The sequence below is a fragment of the Microtus pennsylvanicus genome, chromosome 4 (genome assembly GCF_037038515.1).
Source record: "Microtus pennsylvanicus isolate mMicPen1 chromosome 4, mMicPen1.hap1, whole genome shotgun sequence".
Taxonomy (NCBI): domain Eukaryota; kingdom Metazoa; phylum Chordata; class Mammalia; order Rodentia; family Cricetidae; genus Microtus; species Microtus pennsylvanicus.
The window spans coordinates 21,215,146-21,233,772 of record NC_134582.1 but is presented as its reverse complement, the minus strand read 5'-3'; the positions used below and the strand labels follow the sequence as shown (position 1 = coordinate 21,233,772).

General features: G+C 44.0%; 1 protein-coding gene across 1 annotated transcript in view; it reads right to left on the bottom strand.

Annotated features, from left to right (window-relative positions):
- The window catches only part of Atp8b1 (ATPase phospholipid transporting 8B1), a 113,546-nt gene that overhangs the window by 42,303 nt on the left and 52,616 nt on the right, over window positions 1-18,627 (bottom strand). The window contains exons 3-6 of the mRNA XM_075968479.1: window positions 6,042-6,139; window positions 3,912-4,025; window positions 1,823-1,921; window positions 1,647-1,708 (exon numbers count right to left, since the gene is read on the bottom strand). Coding sequence (XP_075824594.1) covers window positions 1,647-1,708; window positions 1,823-1,921; window positions 3,912-4,025; window positions 6,042-6,139 — 373 coding nt within the window. The remainder of the gene's footprint in view (window positions 1-1,646; window positions 1,709-1,822; window positions 1,922-3,911; window positions 4,026-6,041; window positions 6,140-18,627) is intronic.

Here is an 18,627-nt window from a genome sequence, read left to right as displayed (position 1 = left end):
AGGTTCCACTGTATGAGCCACCAGGGCACGGCGCTGCTGGAGATGGGTCCTCCACTCCAACTCTGAGGCAGTGCGTGTGTATTTCTCAGGATGGTACCCAGGGCCTTGGGCACGGTAGGCTGGTGCTCTGCTCTGGGCTCCCTCTCTAGCCTCAGGGCTGCTCATGATGAGTGTCATGGATGCACACTGAACAGAGAGGTGGGGTGACAAAGAATCTTACCCCCTTCACACTATTCACTCTAGGTGATTCCAGAGGTAACTTCCAACCCAGAATCTAAAAAATCCTGTGTCAACATTTACAACTTGGTGGCACCTACTTTGAACCAAGTGCAGCGGATGTGTGACAGTAAATTGGGTGATATTCTGAATTGTGGACACATCAAACCGTTTTTTGAGTTAGCCCTTTATTCCTATTTTTAGTACTTGACTTTGGACTTGTTCTTTGAGGATCTTGTTCGTCAAACAACTCATTACTGAGCCCTCAGTTGGCTGACTTGGCCAGAGTTGACTGCATTCTGTGTTTCTAGAACAAGAGTTTATTGAGTACTTTTTGCATATTAGAAGCCAGGGCATAGTCTGGGCCGGGAGATGAGACATCTACACACATAATTCTAACACAATTCACATCACAAAAGAGACGAACACTAAATGTTCTGAAAGTGGCGAGGAGGGAGAAATCGCTTTAGGTGGCAAATGAGGAAAGGCATGGGGACATCTCTGAAAGGGACACATTTGGGACTGGTGGGGACAGAAGCAGCAGGCTTGCAGCAACTACATGGAATCCACTTTGGGTCAAGCTGCACAGCTGCTGTGGAATAATCCTTCTGTCCACTGGGAAGACGTGGTCATTCTCATTGTTACTAAAGAGCTGACTGGCCGATGGCTAGGCACGATTTTTGGGGCAGAGAGAATGTTGGAAAGAAGAGGGGCGGAGTCAGGGAAGCCACCAGTCAGATGCGAGGATAAAGCAGCAAGGAATGCACAGAGATGAGGTAAACAAGCCTCGGGGCAGTACATAAATTAATAGAAATGGATCAATTTAAATTATAAGATATAACTACAAACAAGTCTATGCTATTGGCCGAACATTTATAGCTAATAACAAATCTCTGTGTGGTTATTTGGGGAATGGTTGCCAGGACAGTGTTGATAGGCAGTCTAGGCAGGAAACTCCACAGACACACAACCATGAAGGTGAAGTAACATCTCTCCTTATCAGAAATGACTCACTATTGAAATATGAATGTACTTGGGCCGAGAAGATGGCTCAATCAGTAAAGCACCTTGTATTGCAGTCTTGAGGACCTGAGTCTGATTCCCAGAGTACGTGTGGAAAAGCCAGGAATGGCAGTCTATGCTTGTAACCCCGGTGGTGGGGAGGGGGAGATAGGCAGATGCTGGGCTTGTTTGCTGGTCAGTCTAACTGAACCAGTGAGAACCAGAACCTTGAGAGACATGATTTCAAAAACAAAGGCGGTAGTGTCTGTGGGAAGACACCCAACATTGACACACACACACTCATGTCCACAAAGACATACACACAATGCTAATGTGCCCTAGACTTCTAGGCTCTGCTACTTGCTTTTCAATATGCTTTTAGACATGCTAACACATGAAATCTTTGTAGCTAAGTTAAAAATAGGTACCTGCCATCCTTAATGACCTCGCATGTCCTATTGTTGATTTCCTTGTCCATTTTATGGCGAGCCTTTGGAAGGAAGATAAGGAGGTGTTATTTGAATCATCTCAAAATCTAGAGCATCAGTGACAAATATCAGCAAGGTCAGAATGATAAGAAGAAGGCGGCTTGAGAAATCCTTACCACATCATCTACTAGGTCTTTGATTGCTGTGATGCCCAGCACCAGAAGTAGGGGTACAAGTGTGGTATACCATGCCAGGGTGGAGATTTGAGGGATGGCCTAAAAGAAAAGGAAAAACTTAAGACTCATGAAAACATGACTCACAAGTAGCGGATACTTGATTTTAGGTTTGCTAACCCTAATGTATGTCATTGGACAAGTCTATGTCCTGGAGCACATTGAGGAAAGGACATTTAAGAGCCATTCTGCTGGCTCTCTCTGACTTCTGGCACCGTGGCTTTAACTAGACATCAAACAGAGTTTGCATCATAACTAAGCTATTTTGTAAAAATTCAAAGTAGGGCTGGGCGGCGGCGGTGGCACACACCTTTCATTTCAGCACTAGGATGCAGAGGCAGAGGCAGGAAGATCTCTGTGAGTTTTTGAGGACAGATTGGTCTACCAAGCGAGTTCCAGAACAGTCAGGGTTGTTATACATAGAAACCCTGTCTGGAAAAAAAAAATCAAAGTAGGTGGGGTCGGGAGGAAGCAGCTCTTAGCTCCGAGCAGCACTGTGTCCAGCCAGAGGCTACTGTGAGTCTTGCAATGCAACAGAAGATGGCTGCTTCTGAAGGCAACTGAGTAGGCAAAGTCCCCATCATGGTCGTTGCCAATGGCTCAGGCAACAAAGGAAGCTCCTACGTTGGACCAAGACGCTATCTCAGGCGGATGGATATACCTTTAATAATGTTGATCTTTGGACCACATCCGGTTCTTTGAAGTTAATCTCCCAGTCAGCACTGTTCTGCTCTACACATCTAGGCTTTCAGACTTTGGGCAAGTTATTTTACCACACTAAGCCTCCACTCTTCTCTGCAAGATGGAGCGTGTGCTGGTGTTTACCTCATAGAGAGCAAGTGAGCAGGCAAACAGCCTGTCTGTTGCTGTCACCCTAACGCGGATTGCTACACCTTAACAGAAAGCAAATGGGCTGCAGCTATATTGCGAACTGTCTACCCTCTTCCTTCTATAAGTAGATGAAGGGAAAAGGAGCCCACTGGCCACAGACTTGAATTGTACACCACTAGACTCACCCGGTGACACACCTTTTCCAATTAAGTTATCAAATCTTTTTGTTCCTCAACATCCATTAAGTAGTCAATTCTTCCTAGTGTCTTTTCTCTCTTCTATGCTTTCTGCTCCACATACCCTACATCCTTCTCAGACATACATCTACTCTATTTAAAACATCATCGGTAAATCCCAGTTGTGATTTCCAATCCAACCCTTGTGATAACGAATCTGATAAAGCCAACTGACTATGTTATCTTTATAACCCACATATCAGGTACTAAAGGTCGATTCTGAGCACTAGCTAAAATGTGTAGAACCCCTTGATTATAGCAACCGTTTCTATACAGATAAAAGTCTAACACTCCAGATAAGGATTTCTTGGCTTCAAAAAAAAAAGAAGTGTTTTGTTTCTAATGTAAAACCAATTCACAAAATTAATTTAGAAGCTTACTTAGAAGCTTTATGAACAAATTTTCAATAAAAAGTCAATAGTATCCTCATGGAAAAACAGACGACTAAGAAAAAAGGCAAATATAAAATGAACAACAAAAACATTATTGATTTTAAGGTACAAATAATTTTATAAATATTTTAGTTTTATTTACTTTAGGAATATAATTTTATCATTCACATCAGTTTTCTGAAAACAGAATTAAACCATGTCTGTTGGTTTAGGCCTGTTATCCTAGATACTTAGGATGCCTAAGCAGGAAGACTACAAGCTCAAGGCCTGTCAGAGCATGTGGGTGAGATTCTGCCTCATATTTAAAAAGTTAAAAAGAAGGCTGAAGATGTACCCCAGGGTAGAATATGTATGAGTTCAAAGTTCAATCCCCCCATTTGAAACAAAATGCAAAATAGAATCAGAATAATATTTGTCTCATTTATTCTCTTTAAACACTCTCTGAGCTGGTTCCACAGATCCCTTATATAAAAATCCCTGATATAAATAGAAAACACATTTGAGACTGTGTACTCGCTATATGCCTACAATGCACATCACTGACAACAGATTCAAGGCATCAAAGGGCATTACCTGCAAGATAAGAAGGATCAGGAAATAGAAATTGGCTGCTCGCTTAAATTGTTCAAATAAATTCAGGGGTAGAAAGGAAAATCCGTTGTACTTGTATGTTTTAATGGCATTATTCTGTTGGGGAGAAAAATAAAGAATTATTCTAAATGGTACCAGATAACAAGTACACCCACATGCACAGATGACTGTTTCCCACAGCCCAAAACCCAGAGCCATAATTCTCCAGTCAGAAGAATGCTGAGATTTTATTAAAGTATTTCATTCTAGCCAGGCTTGGGCTGACTTTGAGTCTAGATTACAAGACACAGACACCAGACTGTCACCTTAGGGATCCTGCTGTCACATTTCCTGAACCACAGGACCTCCTAGAACTTGGGGCAAAGTTGGATGCCAACACAAACAGAGCAAGAAAGTACTTTTATTAAGAGAAGATGAAGGCCACTGTGTCAGAAAGAGCAAAAACCATTCCTGCAGGTGCTCTCCAAAAGGTATACTAACCCCTAATTCTAATGCCTGTTAACAAGATATTGCGTGTCTATAGGGTCCAGATGAAATAAAGATGACTTCACAGTGGATCAGGGAGAGGTCTAAGCTAATGACTAGTACCCTTATAGGAAGGTGGGGGAAACTGAGAGACACACAGGGAGAAGACAGAAGCAGAGATTGGAGTGATACATTTATAAGCCAAAGAATGGTAAGAATTGTGGGTAAGCACCAGATGTTGAGGCAGGCATGGATCTGGTCCCGAGAGTCTCCATAAGAAACCTATCTTGCCAACCTCTTGACTCTGGACTTCCAACTCCCCAAACTATTAGAAAATAATGTTCTGCTTCCTAAGTCACACAGTTGTGGTACTCTAATGGTCCACAGGAGAAAAGACAGTCTAAGGTCTAAGAATAAGCACTATGCCCTTCTGTTTGGCTATTAAACTATTGAAACAATGGTCCCCAAGAAATCTGAATTGTCCCAACACTCTCATGCTGGGAGAAGGAAAAGGCTGAAACCTGAAGCCAGAGGAGGAATTTCTCTGCTGGAAAGAGATTTCACACAGTTGGGCAACCTGTAAGATCACCTCGGAGATCCCATTAGACCATCCCAATGATGGATCAGGGATGGGTGTAAAGGGGTTAAATCAGCTCCCTTTAGAGGGCGGGGTTTGCCTCAGGCGAATCCCTGCCAATAAAGAGTGCGCGGAGAGGCGGCTCGGCCCTTTTGTTCCTCGCTACCTGTGCTACGCTGGAACTTTGGTTCAGTAAGTTTAACAATAAATTGGTAAATATTCTTTGATATCTACATTGCCTTTATTTTGTGCCGGTACAATGGGTGGACAATATGTTGACTGGGATAGCTTAGTTATGCATATCTCTTGTGCTATAGTTATCCTTAACTTCACAGAAAGATCTGGAAGATGGACTTGCAAAATCACCAGATTGCTTTAGTTGGTACTCTTCTCAATGTGGCCACACTAAATAAATTCATTTCTCTGCTTTTAACTAACACTTGTCTGTATTCTTTCCTATAGGGTTATTGATTTTTATTTATATGTTTTGACTGCATGTATGTATGTGTACCACATACATGCCTGGCTCTTGCAGAGGCCGGAAGAGGGAGACATATTCCTAAGAACTAGAGTTATAGATTGTTGTGAGTTGCCATGTGGGTGCTGGAAACTGAACCTGGGTCCTCTGTAAGAGCAGCAAGGGCTCTTAATCCCAGAACCATCTCTCCAGCTCTACTCAGCTATAAGCTTTATCATATTTTAAAGAAAATAAGCATTTTCAGGTGAAAATACCTTTGATATCTCTAAATCCATCTGAGGCAGAGTCACCTTTCTTACTTTCAGAAAAAGGCTTCAGTGGTAATATTTTATAATTTTCATAAACTATTTTAGCAAGAACTTTGCCACTACACAAGGGATGTTTACACTGATATAATTCCATTTTGTTTCATGTCACATCTACCACCCTTAGTTAAACTTTAGTAAAAATGACAGTCTGCAAAATGATGGAGGGTTATCAATAGCCCCAGGCTAGTAGCTACCTAGATGGAAGGTGCTGTTTGAGGCCAACAAGCATGACATTGACTAGGCAAACCTGGGCTAGGATCAAAACAATTCTGCCATTAACTTACCGCATATTTGCTCTCCTTAATACAAAAGAATTTGGTGTTCATAAAATGAGGTTGTTCATGGAACTTGCGATCATTTGCTTTGACTTGCCACGTGCAATCTTTAAGAGAAAGAGAAAAAAAAGTGTAAGTAGAAATGAGGGTCACTGGGGAAGGAATCAACTTAAAGTGAGGTCCGTAGAATGGGCCCTGATCCACTATGTATGTCATGGCCTCTTTGAAGGGTATTTTGATCACAGTACCGGAACTGTGAAACTAGGACATCGTCCTTCCAACCCCGTAGCCGTTGTCACTCCCAAGTCTGCTTATTGGGAGGGGCAGAGGCTCTTTGTGCCAAGCACATCCCAACCTCCCCAAAGTCCTACAGCTGTAGGACTCCACACCTTTGCTGCAAACACAGGCATGTCTGTGGGTGACCACAGCTGGAATGGCCTAAATTCTGATGAGGTTCTTCATGGTAGCCTAAGGAGATACATGCATTTTCCCCTGTAGCCCATGGTATCTCTCCACCTGCCTAGAGGGGTAGGCAGCTTCACAGGAAGCTAGCCAATGGAAAGTTTCTTAGACAGTTGACGTTTCTCATAGTCATGACCATAGGTCTTTTATAAGCTTCAAGACAGGGAGTGTGGGTTACTCTGAAGTTGCTGGAGACTTGTGGCTGCCTTCCCCAGTGGCTTAGTCAGGCTCAGCATAACCAAGGGCTGAATGGGCCAACAGCATGACTCCCAGGAGCAGACTTGAGGACCTTGTGGCCATGTCTACTCTTGCGCCAGTATGGATTGTGTTGCTCCGACACCGATAACTGCATGACTATCGCCGTCCCTCTGGGAGAGTGTCCCCTCTGGACCTGTTGAACAAGCTAGTGTACTGTTCATTGGCAGCTGTCATTCAGCTGCTCTGACTTTGAAGATGGAAAATCACAATCCTTAGGTAGGAGGTGTAGTGTAACTAGCTATCACGTTCCAGGCATACTTGCCCCAATCTAATCCCCTTTACAGGGCAGCGTTTAGCCTTTCAAACCCTTGGTGGCATGTCCTTTATCAACACCACTCCCAAACTACACAGTTTGTTCTGTCTTCTGTCTGTGCCCCTTGGGTCTTCAAGGGATGGAGCTGACCCCAACCCAGAGCAGAGGCAGAAGGACACTTTGGGACATAGCGAATGAACACGTTCTCATGAGGACAGACAGAAGCTAGACCTCCCTGCTCCACACCTACCCAAGTCAGTAAGAGGGACAAGAGTGACCACTGCTGTTCTATCTACACCTCACCCTGGTGCTGTGTCTTCCTCTCTGCCCAAACTGGTTCCCAGGAGAACCTGGAACATGCCAAGGTTATCTTTGAATTCCTCATAGGTCCTCCATGTGTTCTAAATGCATTAGCACCAAAAGTATCTTCAGACTGAATTGGAAATGCTAAATTCATAGTTCAGTTTGCTCTGTGTCTATATCGATTGGTGTCCTGTTGTTGAAACCCTGCACTCAGTGAAAATCTAGGCTCAAAGGACCTTCCAACACAGAGGTGACTTCTCTTGGCAAAGAGGCTGCATCTCTTGTGTTTTGTCTTGTTCCTCCACACTGGGCTTCTCTGGCCCTATATGATGTCAGCTTTATAGATAACATGTTCATTCTCTGTATGTGTCAGGCACGGTGTTTCGTGGTTAACTTCTTTATTTTATAGCTCAGGACACTAAGGCATTGGCAGGATCAGCAAGTGTAGACTAGGGGATAAGACTCAGAATCTGACTGGTCTCTCTGAGCTTCCAGTGTAACCTGCCCCCACTCCCACCTTGCTTTGCTGGCTAGGCCCTTCTTTTGGAACACAATTTTTATACCACTCAGCCAGCAAGAGCAACTTGGGAAGATCATTTATGAGACCAGGATCACCTTTATTACCACAGAATACAGCTGTGCTTGATCTCCTAATACAAAGGTGCAAATGTGTGGCTGCCATGAAAGCTCAAAATACGGATGTCATTAGTTAGGAGTTAGGCCAAAGGCAGCATCCCTCAGCATTGAATTCTTCATCAACCTACAGGGAGATGACTTCCTTTGAGTGACACGAGTGGGGGGGTCAAGTTTAGATGAAATTAACAATGAGTATGACATGCCATTTTTGGAAGGAGAAAGGGAGCAAAGAAAATTTAGGAGTAAGAGATTATAATGTGATCAACCATGCATCAATAGTAAAAATCCAAGTGGTACTTATGAAAATACGTCATCTTTTTATGTGACTCACTTTTCATTGTCCTGCTCCTTAGGAAACACAGATACTAGTATAAGAGATCAAGTGCAGACTGCCAAAGAATACGAATAATGAACCTGATTACATTTCTGAAATCACAATACTATTACTGAGCGTTTCCTCGCGTGGTTTGGCTGCCTCTCACCACGTAATCATAAGTGCTGTGTTATGACAAGTAGAGATGCTCCTGGCATCTTCTCAGCTCAAGAGCAATTTCATCAAAAGGGAAAATGGAAGTGGAAGCGCAAAACAACCCATGAGCACCGCGATGAGACCTGCAATCAGAACGCGTCCCTCCCACTCAAAGGAGAGCTCCAAAGGAAAGTAGCTTTAAAAAAAAGGCGTTTTCTTGAATCAATTCCCCTTGTAGCAGTTTGCAGATGTATCTGGGTTTTTTGATTTTTTACAGGATTGGTTAATTTTATTATATGTGTATTAGTGTTTGCCTGCAGGTATGTATATGCACCGCACGCATGCCCGGGACCCACAGAGGTTAGAAGGGGCCACAGAGGGTCCATGCCTGGGACCCACAGAGGTTAGAAGGGGCCATTGGACTCTCTGGAATTGGGGTTACAGTTGTAAACTGCCAATGTGGATGCTGGAGATTCAACCCAGATCCTCTGAAAGAGCAGAGAGTGCTCTTAACTGCTGAGCCAACTCTCCAGCCCCTATTATTAGAGTCTTATGACCTAGACCAAGCTGGTCAGTAGTTTGTTATCATCCTGCCTCAGCCTCCCAAGTGCTGGATTGCAGTGGTGTGTGTCACATCCAATGACACACACTTTTAAGGTTTGACTTGAGCTCGTCGATGGTCTGACACATTCTAGGCACTGGTATTCAATAAGGGAAGAGAAGCTGACAGGGTTCCCCAAAGAAGAAAAGGTCAGTGGGAAGTCTGGGACTCAGCCTTAGAAACACCCAGGAGAGGCATGCAAGGATGGTACACACCAGCAATTCCAGCAGTTACCCAGGATGCAGGGGCAGGAAGACCGAAGGTGGAGAGATGGCTCAACAGTTAAGAACACTGGCTGCTCTTGCAGAGGACCGAAGCTTAGTTCCCTGCACTAAGATAATGGCTCCCAACCATCCATAACTCTAATTCCAGGGAATTCAACGCCACCTTCTGATTTCCGTGGGCACCAGGAACACATGTGACGTACATGTACACATGCATGCAGAACACCCATACATATACAATAAATAAATCTTTAAAAGTTAAAAAGAAAAGAGTTACAGGCCAGTCTGGACTATACTGTGATACCCTGTTTTAAAAGAAAAATATGAGCAAACCAACCAACCAAACAAACCAGCAAAAGAGCCTAGGAGGAAAGAACAAGCCATTCTGTGAATGACCTGAACATAGTGAGTTTTCCCGCCTTCCCCTGGTGTGTTGGGTCCAGCCTCACCGCAAGCCCACCAGCTTCCTAAATTCCCTTCTATAACAAAGGCCTTAGCAGGTAGTTACATAACTTAGACTCATCCCTTACACCCTCTCCAAGCCTGTTTTCATTTGTAAGCTGTAAAATTGCTAACTCTCGGTAGAAGCAGTGAGGAGGCCAGAGATGACCTTAGTCTCTGTGTTTTATATGTGTGCTAATATAATACATTGAGAGACCTGGAGAAAGAGCTCCGTGGGCTTGCATCTGAGGGTTAGCCACAAGAGCTCCTCATCTCTACTTCAAAAACCACCTATAGTCAAGGCTCTTGGTTGACCTGCATGGACAAGCATCTTGGTGTCTCTTCGTCATTGGAGACTTGGGAAGTTTACAATTAAAGACCATAAAAAAAAATCTGAGGATGGTGGTCTATGGTCAACTCTACTCAAAGAAGACACTTGAAATACCCATTTTCCAACACCCTTAACAAATAAAAAATATTTGTTTATGCTAGCTTTTGCGAAATTAATGTGACCATAAATATTTTTAAAAAATCAGAAATGCTCAGGGATTAAGAGCACTTCTTGTTCTTGCAGAGGACCCGGATTTGTTCACAACACCCATATACAACTCACAGTGATCTTTAACTGCAGTTCTAGGAATCTGATGACCTCTTCTGTCTTTGTAGGCATTATACAAACATGGTGCAATATATACATGCAAGTTCAAATGCTCAAACATATAATATTTAAAAAAAGCAGAGAACACTTATCAGTATGGCTTGAAATGCTGTGTTAATGTGCATGCCTTTAGGAAGGCCAGCAAAGCAACACTGAGAAGCACTTGCTTTTAGGATATATTTTACCATATACTTATACCACAATTTTTAGTTAAACAAATTACCTTGTCCCATTTTCTAGAACAAAAATATTGACAAAGAGAAGAAATTATAATAATTTTCAGAAAATACATCTTTACCATATGGCCCTGTGGTTGGATGCTAGACAGAAAATCAACCAGAGTTGCAGCAACAAACCAACCAGGCATATGTCTGGGATGCTTGTAACATCAGCCACATGTGGCTTGGTGTCACTCCACGCTCTGCTAAATGCTTGTGTCACTGATACATCTAAGCACAGCTACGTGATGTCCGGAGTGTTCCTGCAGACGCCAAGGGCTTTGATCAGTGCCATCTGGCAAAGGAAGTGAGCATGGCCTTGTCCCCATCCTCTTTGCTGCTCTGAATTCTCAGTTACAAAGCCACCAACAACCGAAAGCCTGGATTAGTTGGTGTAAACTGCAACAGACACAGGAGACTAGAAAAATCAAAAGCTTAGAATCATAGTATTAAGAGGAGCACCATCCCAGAGAAGCATGGGTACAGGACACGGGCAGGCGTGCCACACAGAAAAAAAGGCAGGCAGTTCTTTCACAGGAGGAAAGACCCTGAAGATCTTCAAAGAGCAATGCAACATCCACAGAGGTACCAGTTTTATCTTATAAAGCTGAAATTCTGGCAAAGAATAAAGAATCTAATGACACTAAGTTAAAAAAGAGCAAGGAATTGGGTCCTGTGGATAGCCTCTGTGGAGAGCGGTTTGACCGTGTCTCAAAATTTGGCACCCAGTGCACTGTAGCGTACCCCAACTTCTAGGAGTTACTCTCCGTGTATGGACTACTCTGCAGGGGAGAGATGGCACAGTGCAGAGCTTGTGAATACAGCCAAATTTTCCAAGGATAAGGACTAAGCAAAACACCAACTACAAACAGTTGGTTAAACATTCGTATAATGAAAGTCTAAGATGATAGAATAAGCTAAATAAAACAGATGAGCTGGCTTGATATGGACGATAGGGAAATTCTCCACATCACATCGCCCACTGACGATGGCAGAGGGCATCTATTATCTTAGGCTTTTAGCTCTGAGATGCACAGAAGCAATACATGGTATAACCATATGTACACACATATCCCTGGGTACAAAGAGCAATAGGTATGTAAGCATTTGTGAATGTTCATGTGTGCATATCCATATACCTCTGGGTCTATGAGACACTAACCAGTAAGAACAAGTTTCTTCCCAGAAAACAAAAATTCATGGCTAAGATAGAGCCAGGGATGTGGAATTTATTTTCACTCTCTGTCCATGCAAATGTGGATTCATTTGCATATATTACCATTAAAAATATGCATGTGAATGTATTCTCTCAATTTATGTAAAAGCAATATATAAGCTGTTTCATTTTTATAGTCATTATGCCATTCTATTTACTATTACATATACATATGTGTATGTAAATTGTAAAGGCGAAGGGGTTATGGGTAAGGATAAATAAAAAGTGGAGTATATGGGCTGGAGTCATCGCTCAGTGGGAGACTGCTTACCTAGCTTGTGTGAATCCCTAACAATGGTGGGTGGTGGTGGAAAACACTAGAAAAGATGAAAATTTTGCATAGCCATGGAAATAAGCATAAATGCATCTTTAAAATGTTTTTGAATAAGAATACATATTACATAGACCCATATAGATAAACACAAAGTTCAAAAGCATACAGAACTAAACTACAGTACTTAAAGACGTGGATTCAGATAGCAAAACAATAAAGAAAAGAAAAAAAGGACTTGTGGCTATGAAAATAAGGATGGGGCCAGCAAGATGGCTCACAGGAGAAAGATGCCTGCTGCCTAGCATGAGCACCTGAGTTTGATCCCTAGGACCACTGGGTGGAAGACAGGAACTGACTCCTCCTACGGATTGTCCTTTGACCATCACTTGTGGGCTGTTGTACAAAATACTCTCATATACATACACATTCCTCTCTCTCTCTCTCTCTCTCTCTCTCTCTCTCTCACACACACACACACACACACACACACACACACACACACACTAAGCAAACAAATAAGTAAAATGTAATACAAGTTTTACAGAAAAGGATGGAATTTTCCTCTGAGCTGGGAAGGAGGGATAAAATGTAAGCTCTCCCAGCCATCGGCCGTATGCTCATGTTTGACACAGGGACAGTTCCACATATTCATGGAATGATTGTTTAGGCAGGGACTTGTGTTCTCTGTGGCTTTCAGGATTGTAAAACATATGAAAAGAAAGACACCAAAGTCTAGATTGCACTAGATGTGATTGCCTGTAACCCCAGGAAGATGCAGAGGCAGAAGGATGCCTGCAGGTTTAAGTCCAACCTGGCCTATCTATTTAGCAAGTTCAAGGTTAGCCAAGGCTACATAGTAACACTTTGTCTCCACAAACAAAAACCAAAATAAAAAACTCAAAACAGAAAAACAAAACAAAACCTAAAAAGGAAGAAAGGCAGGCAAGGAGAGCCGGAAAGAATTTAGCCCTGGACTCTGACAGCCAGAGGAATGGGCACAGGTGTCAACTTCACAGGGCCACCAAGCCACATGCTTCTGAAGGGCTCTGATTGTGCACCTGAGAAAGAGTAAAACTGACCCAGGGCGGGAGATGAGATGGGGAGGAAGTGAAGATAGCCCTGTCGTCTCTGTGCAGGAGGGCTCCAGCCTCGCTCAGGTCCTGCTGCTCCAGTGTGAGTCTAGTAAAGCAGCTGCTCTGTCAACAGGCCACAGGGGTGGAACAGAAGGTGCCCCTCAAGTCACAGAACCATCTTCACCAAGGAAGGTATAGAACTTATCTCCTCACCATGGCTTCTCATTTTCCTAAATCAAGTTCACTTCCACCCGTAACCACAGTCTCTGAAATCATGGAAGGACAAAGAGCAGATTGGCTAGAAACGACCACAGCTGTAATTCTGGGAGCGAGGGTTACAGACCACTAACAGCCACACATGGGCACTTGGAAATGTTGGCTCTTAGGCCCCACCCCAGGAGCCATGGCTGTGGAAACTGTAGATGGAGCTCCACGGTGTTTCTCACAAGCCGTGTATGTGAACCTTCTGAACACACAAATTCAGAAAGCGGGGATATTCTGTGAGACAAATCTAATGAGAAACATCTGTAGATCAAGCTTAACCTCCCCCCCTCCCCCCCAAAAAAACATGATTGTCCAGCCAGAGTAGGGAACACAGAGATATCTAAACATCCAGACAATAAGATGACCATGTACTAAATGTAATGCTGGACACTTGGTGGTGTGGGAAGACTAGCCCGATCATGGTGTGGTAGGAACACGCTTTGGAACAGACATTCCTTGTATTTACTATTGTGTGTCTGGTTTTGCTTTTGTGTTTTGAGGTGGGATCTTTAAACTTGACTAGGCTAACTTTGAATTTATCATCCTTCCATTTTAGCCTCCGGACTACATGAACCACCGCCCAGGCTTACTTGATTCTTGAAGCTCATAATTATGTCAGTAAAGGAAGAGGAAAAGGGTCCAAGGGTATTTGAGGAAAACAGGATGCTATGAGCAAGAACAGCCTGACCTCTGCCCACATAGAAAAAGCGGGGCACCGCAGAACCACAGAGTGGCTCACAGGACAGACCTGTTAGGACCCTGCAGATAGTGGAGCCTAGAACTCCATGGTAAGACCAGGGCCATCTTTCAGAGGGCTTTAGAGGAGAAACTGACATGGTCCAGTTGAACTTTACATCAGTCATGCAAACAGGAAGGATGCATTTGACGGGAACAAAACTAGTGACAGAAGAGCAGGCTGGCAGCAATGTAATGAATGAGGCTGCTAACTGTGGGTAACCTGCTTACCCAGGGGGGAAGAGAAGACCATGCTACACCAAGAGACAGAAGAAGGGGCTAGTGGGGAGTCCCTGTGCAGTACAATACTTCTCTCTATGATAAGGAGCAGCAGGAAGAGAAGGGGTTTGACCACAGAGAGGCAGCCATGGAAGGGGGCTACTGCTTATCTTGCCCTATTATTTTCAGCCTGAGAAGCTGAGAAGGGCCTTCAAGGGTGGCATTTACACTGGCCAAGCATGGCTGTCTGACCCCCAGTCCCCATCACTCAGGCTCCAAGGATTCCATTCGGTGCCTGGAACCCTAGCTCCTCTGAGCCTCTCTTCACTCTTTAGTAATCACAGCTGCCTCATCCTGGAGCTTGCTGGGAGCCGGTCACCTGCCTCATTCAGGTGAGCTCATCTGCAGGAAGCCTTTGGTACACAGAGATTTCTCTGGTAGAGCTCAGTTTGATTCCTATGCTGATTCATATTGATGCTCGTATCAACACCTTTTTTTCATATGCCAGCATAGGGCCCGGGGGTCTAGAACTAGGTCAGACTAGAAAGATAGTACCTCTGGCCACAGCAGCACCCCTGATTGGCTAAGAGATAGACTATTTCGCATCAGCCATCTCAATTTGTAAATTTTCCCAGGATAGATGCTGAAAAGGAGAGGAAGTGGATATATATTTTTCTTGTGGCACCACAGGCTTGATTTCAGTTCCTCCAGGTGCCATCCTCATGACCTTCCCTTCTGCTACATGTGATCTCCATGTGAGCATTCTTCTCCCCTGACCAACTCCTCATCTTTCAGATGATATGTGGCTATCATGAGAAAGCAAGCCTGCTGGATGCATTAGGAACAGATTCTCCCCTACAGGACAATCCATCAAAAGACAAGTCACTACATAAATGACACTTTCAGTCTCACTGAAAGCTTTAGTGTTATTCTTGTCGCTGTGTGTGTGTGTGTGTGTGTGTGTGTGTGTGTGTGTTGGTGGCTTTCTCATAGAAGTCTATGTGAAAGCAAAAGCCTTAGGGTGGCAGAGGTAGAGAAGACCCCCAAATAACCAAGCATTCCCTACACGAGGAAGGGATCACTGGGAAAGCTGGAATCCATCCAATTCATCCAAACATCTCTCCACCCCTTGCTCATGGATTTGGGTGGGGGCTGGAGGGTGGGGGGGGTGACCCTGCAGTTTCAGTCTGGGAGGCCAGGAGAATTCAAACACTCTGAAGGAAAGAGAAGGGGTCAAGATGATGATCTGATCCGATCATAGAAAACCGAGGCAGAAGCTGAGGGTGAGGGGAAGGCAGTTTGGATTTAAAGAGCAATTAGAAAAGAACTTCCAGGGCAGGAGGTGACAGTGGCTGATAATTATTAGACACTTACCACATGCCTAAAACATAACTACTTCACATTTATTTCTCATTTAATTCTCACATTCACAGTAGAGAATTTATTCTAAGATCTAGCCTATTTTACAGAGAAGAGTCCTGAAGTACAAGGAGACAAAGTTGTTTCCTTAAGGCCAGTTAGAAAAGGCCTTCCCAGGGACATGCACTGGGGCCTACTACACAAGCATTTTTAAATTTGTATTTTAAAAATGAACTTTATTTATATGTGTGTGTGCATGCGTGTGAGTGTGTATGTATGTGTTTGCAAGTATGTTTTCATGAGCCACAGCGTGTCAGAGGACATCTGAGGGCGGCCATTTTCTCCTTCCAACAAGTGGGTTTTGACAAATACCTGAATCTGCTGAACAGGTCCTGTGATGTGACTTCAATGGCTTAGTTTGTCAAGGATAGTTTGCAGTCGTGAACAGGAACGTGTAAAGAATGGAAAGGGGGCGAGGCAGAAGGAGGGAGATGGGGGGTTTTCTGAGGGGAGTGTCAGAAAGCTCTGGCACCAGAGGAAAGTGAGGTGGGAAGATGATGGTTGGGACAAAGCTCAGTGAGCTTGGTGGCCGGGTGCCTGGTGACCTTTACGAAAGCATTATCTGTAGTGGCAGGGAGCCCACAGAGGGGAGGAACTCAGTGGGACAGAAGGGTGTGATAGCGGATAGTGGTTTTTACAAGCTTGGTCATGAGAACTGGAGCCTGGAGCATCCCATGCAGAAGGGGGAGTTTAAATCAGAATGTGGCCTGGGGCATAGAAGCTGTGTATACTGGGAACTGAAAGGCAAGACAGGAGTTCCAGATCAGTCAGCTGTGAAGGAGATGGGGGGCAGTGTGCACGCCCCATTCCTAGGCTCAGAAAAGCCTAGATTTGCATCAACCCAGACATTCTCTCCCGAACATCGTCCTTCCTGAGGATTTCGTCTCTGAAGTGCTTTCAGAAGTGAAAGAATTGTTACTCAAGGAGTTGGTCTGGGGACATCAGGACCATTAAACCAGTCAGCTAAAACCCAGCATCCCACAGCCGAGGAATGGTAGGAATCTCTGGCTCCCCAAAGTGAAATTGTTTTCCCCTTTTGCTAATGGAGAAGCTGAAACCCCAGAGGGAATGAGAGTTCCCATCTTTCCAGCCTCAGAGGCAACGGAAGCCTGGGGTCCTGACACTGGCCCTCAGAAGCTGGTGTTTCTCACCTGTTCACCAGAAACGGTTCATTATTCACTGGCTGTTGTCTGCCCTTGCTCAAGGTGAGCAAGAGTAAACCTCAGTGAATGCTGTGAGCTTATCTCTCCTCCTGGCACTTTCTAGAAGCATGTTGGTACTTGTCCTCCATTTTTGCAGCACACGAGAATGGCTCTTCAAAGAAAAGGAGCTTTCAATGGGTCTCTTGAAACTCTTGTTTAACATGAGTTTAACACACAGGCTTAGGTAGCTGGGGCATTCTCTTGATTTAAAACAAGAAAGCAGACTGTGTGACCAGGATGTCATTAAAGAAATAACCTTGGTTCATGCACACTGAGGAGCTGAAACCCTGGACTCAGACTGCTCTGTGGTGCTACTAGGATTTCTGGTGGGTCATGGTTTACTCGTGTGTCCTTAAGAACTGAATTGTTTGTAAGAAATGCAATGTTAAGGAAGACAGATGGAAGTTTAAAAACAAAGCAACAACAAAAAAGGAAGGTCAGAGTTACATTAATGCAGCTAAGAACAAGCAGGAAAAAAAAAGGGAAGAGGAACAGAGATGAGGAAGGGAAGAAGGGGAGCTGGCCAGCTTTAGGGGTACAGGAGAGCAGAGAAATGGCCACAAAGATGTCTGGCATCTACTGAATGTCCTTTTGTGCTTATGAAGGGCAGACAGGTATTAAAATTCACAGGCAAAGTCATTTGAAAGAAGTTTTGAACAATGAGAAACAATAACCCCCCCAGAAATATAAATCAGACTATGAAAAACAAACAAACACTGGGAACCAGAGAGATGGCTCCATGGGTAAAGGTAACTGCCACCAAGTCTGACCACCCGAGTTCGAAGCCCTGGATTCACATGGATGAATAAAAGAACTGACTATGAGAAGTTGTTCTCTGACCTCCACATGTATGCTGTAGTATGCAAATACATTTCACACACACACACACACACACACACACACACACACACACACACACACACACACACACACACACAGAATGTTAAAACCATTTATATTTTTACAAGACCAAGCTCCATCAATACCCATAAAACAAGGAAAGCAGTGTATAAAAAAGATTATCTGTCATCAAATGATCAGCAAAAAAGCTCTAACCACCACAAAGTACAGCCCGAGTTAGAAAAACACAGAAGAGATGTTTGTACCCATGACGTGCCTTTCCAACATTTCTGTGGGCATCCAACCCCAGTTCCTTCACTGGACCATTTATCTGCGTGTGTGGCCAGAGGCACAAACTGCAAAGTTTGCCCTTCGCCCGACAGATACAAGACTCCTGCCAACTCCCAAGATATCTACACATGACAGAGATTCCGAGATTATGATACCAGGCTAGGCAGTGGGGAAGGAATGAGGAAGAAGCGTGTTTGTTATTCACACTGGGCAATCAGCTAGAACTCTCTATGAACTTGTCTGGCTACTTCAGCTTTGTCCCCATTCCACCAGGACCAGTTGGGACCTGTTGGAACAAGAGGCCACCTTCCTGTTCAGGTCCATGTGATTTCATCTTAATTTCAGTCAAGATTTCTGAGTTTCATGTTTTTTGCTTTGAGCAGCAAAGCCCATAGTACTTGAGTGTAAAATGACAGGGAGGAACCAAAGATCCAACAACCCATTTTAGGACATGAAAGCTGGAGAGCAGATACCCATAGGACTGGATGGTTTCCCTGGGTCTCAGAGGTGAGTGAGGTCTCTTTAAATCCCTTTATATA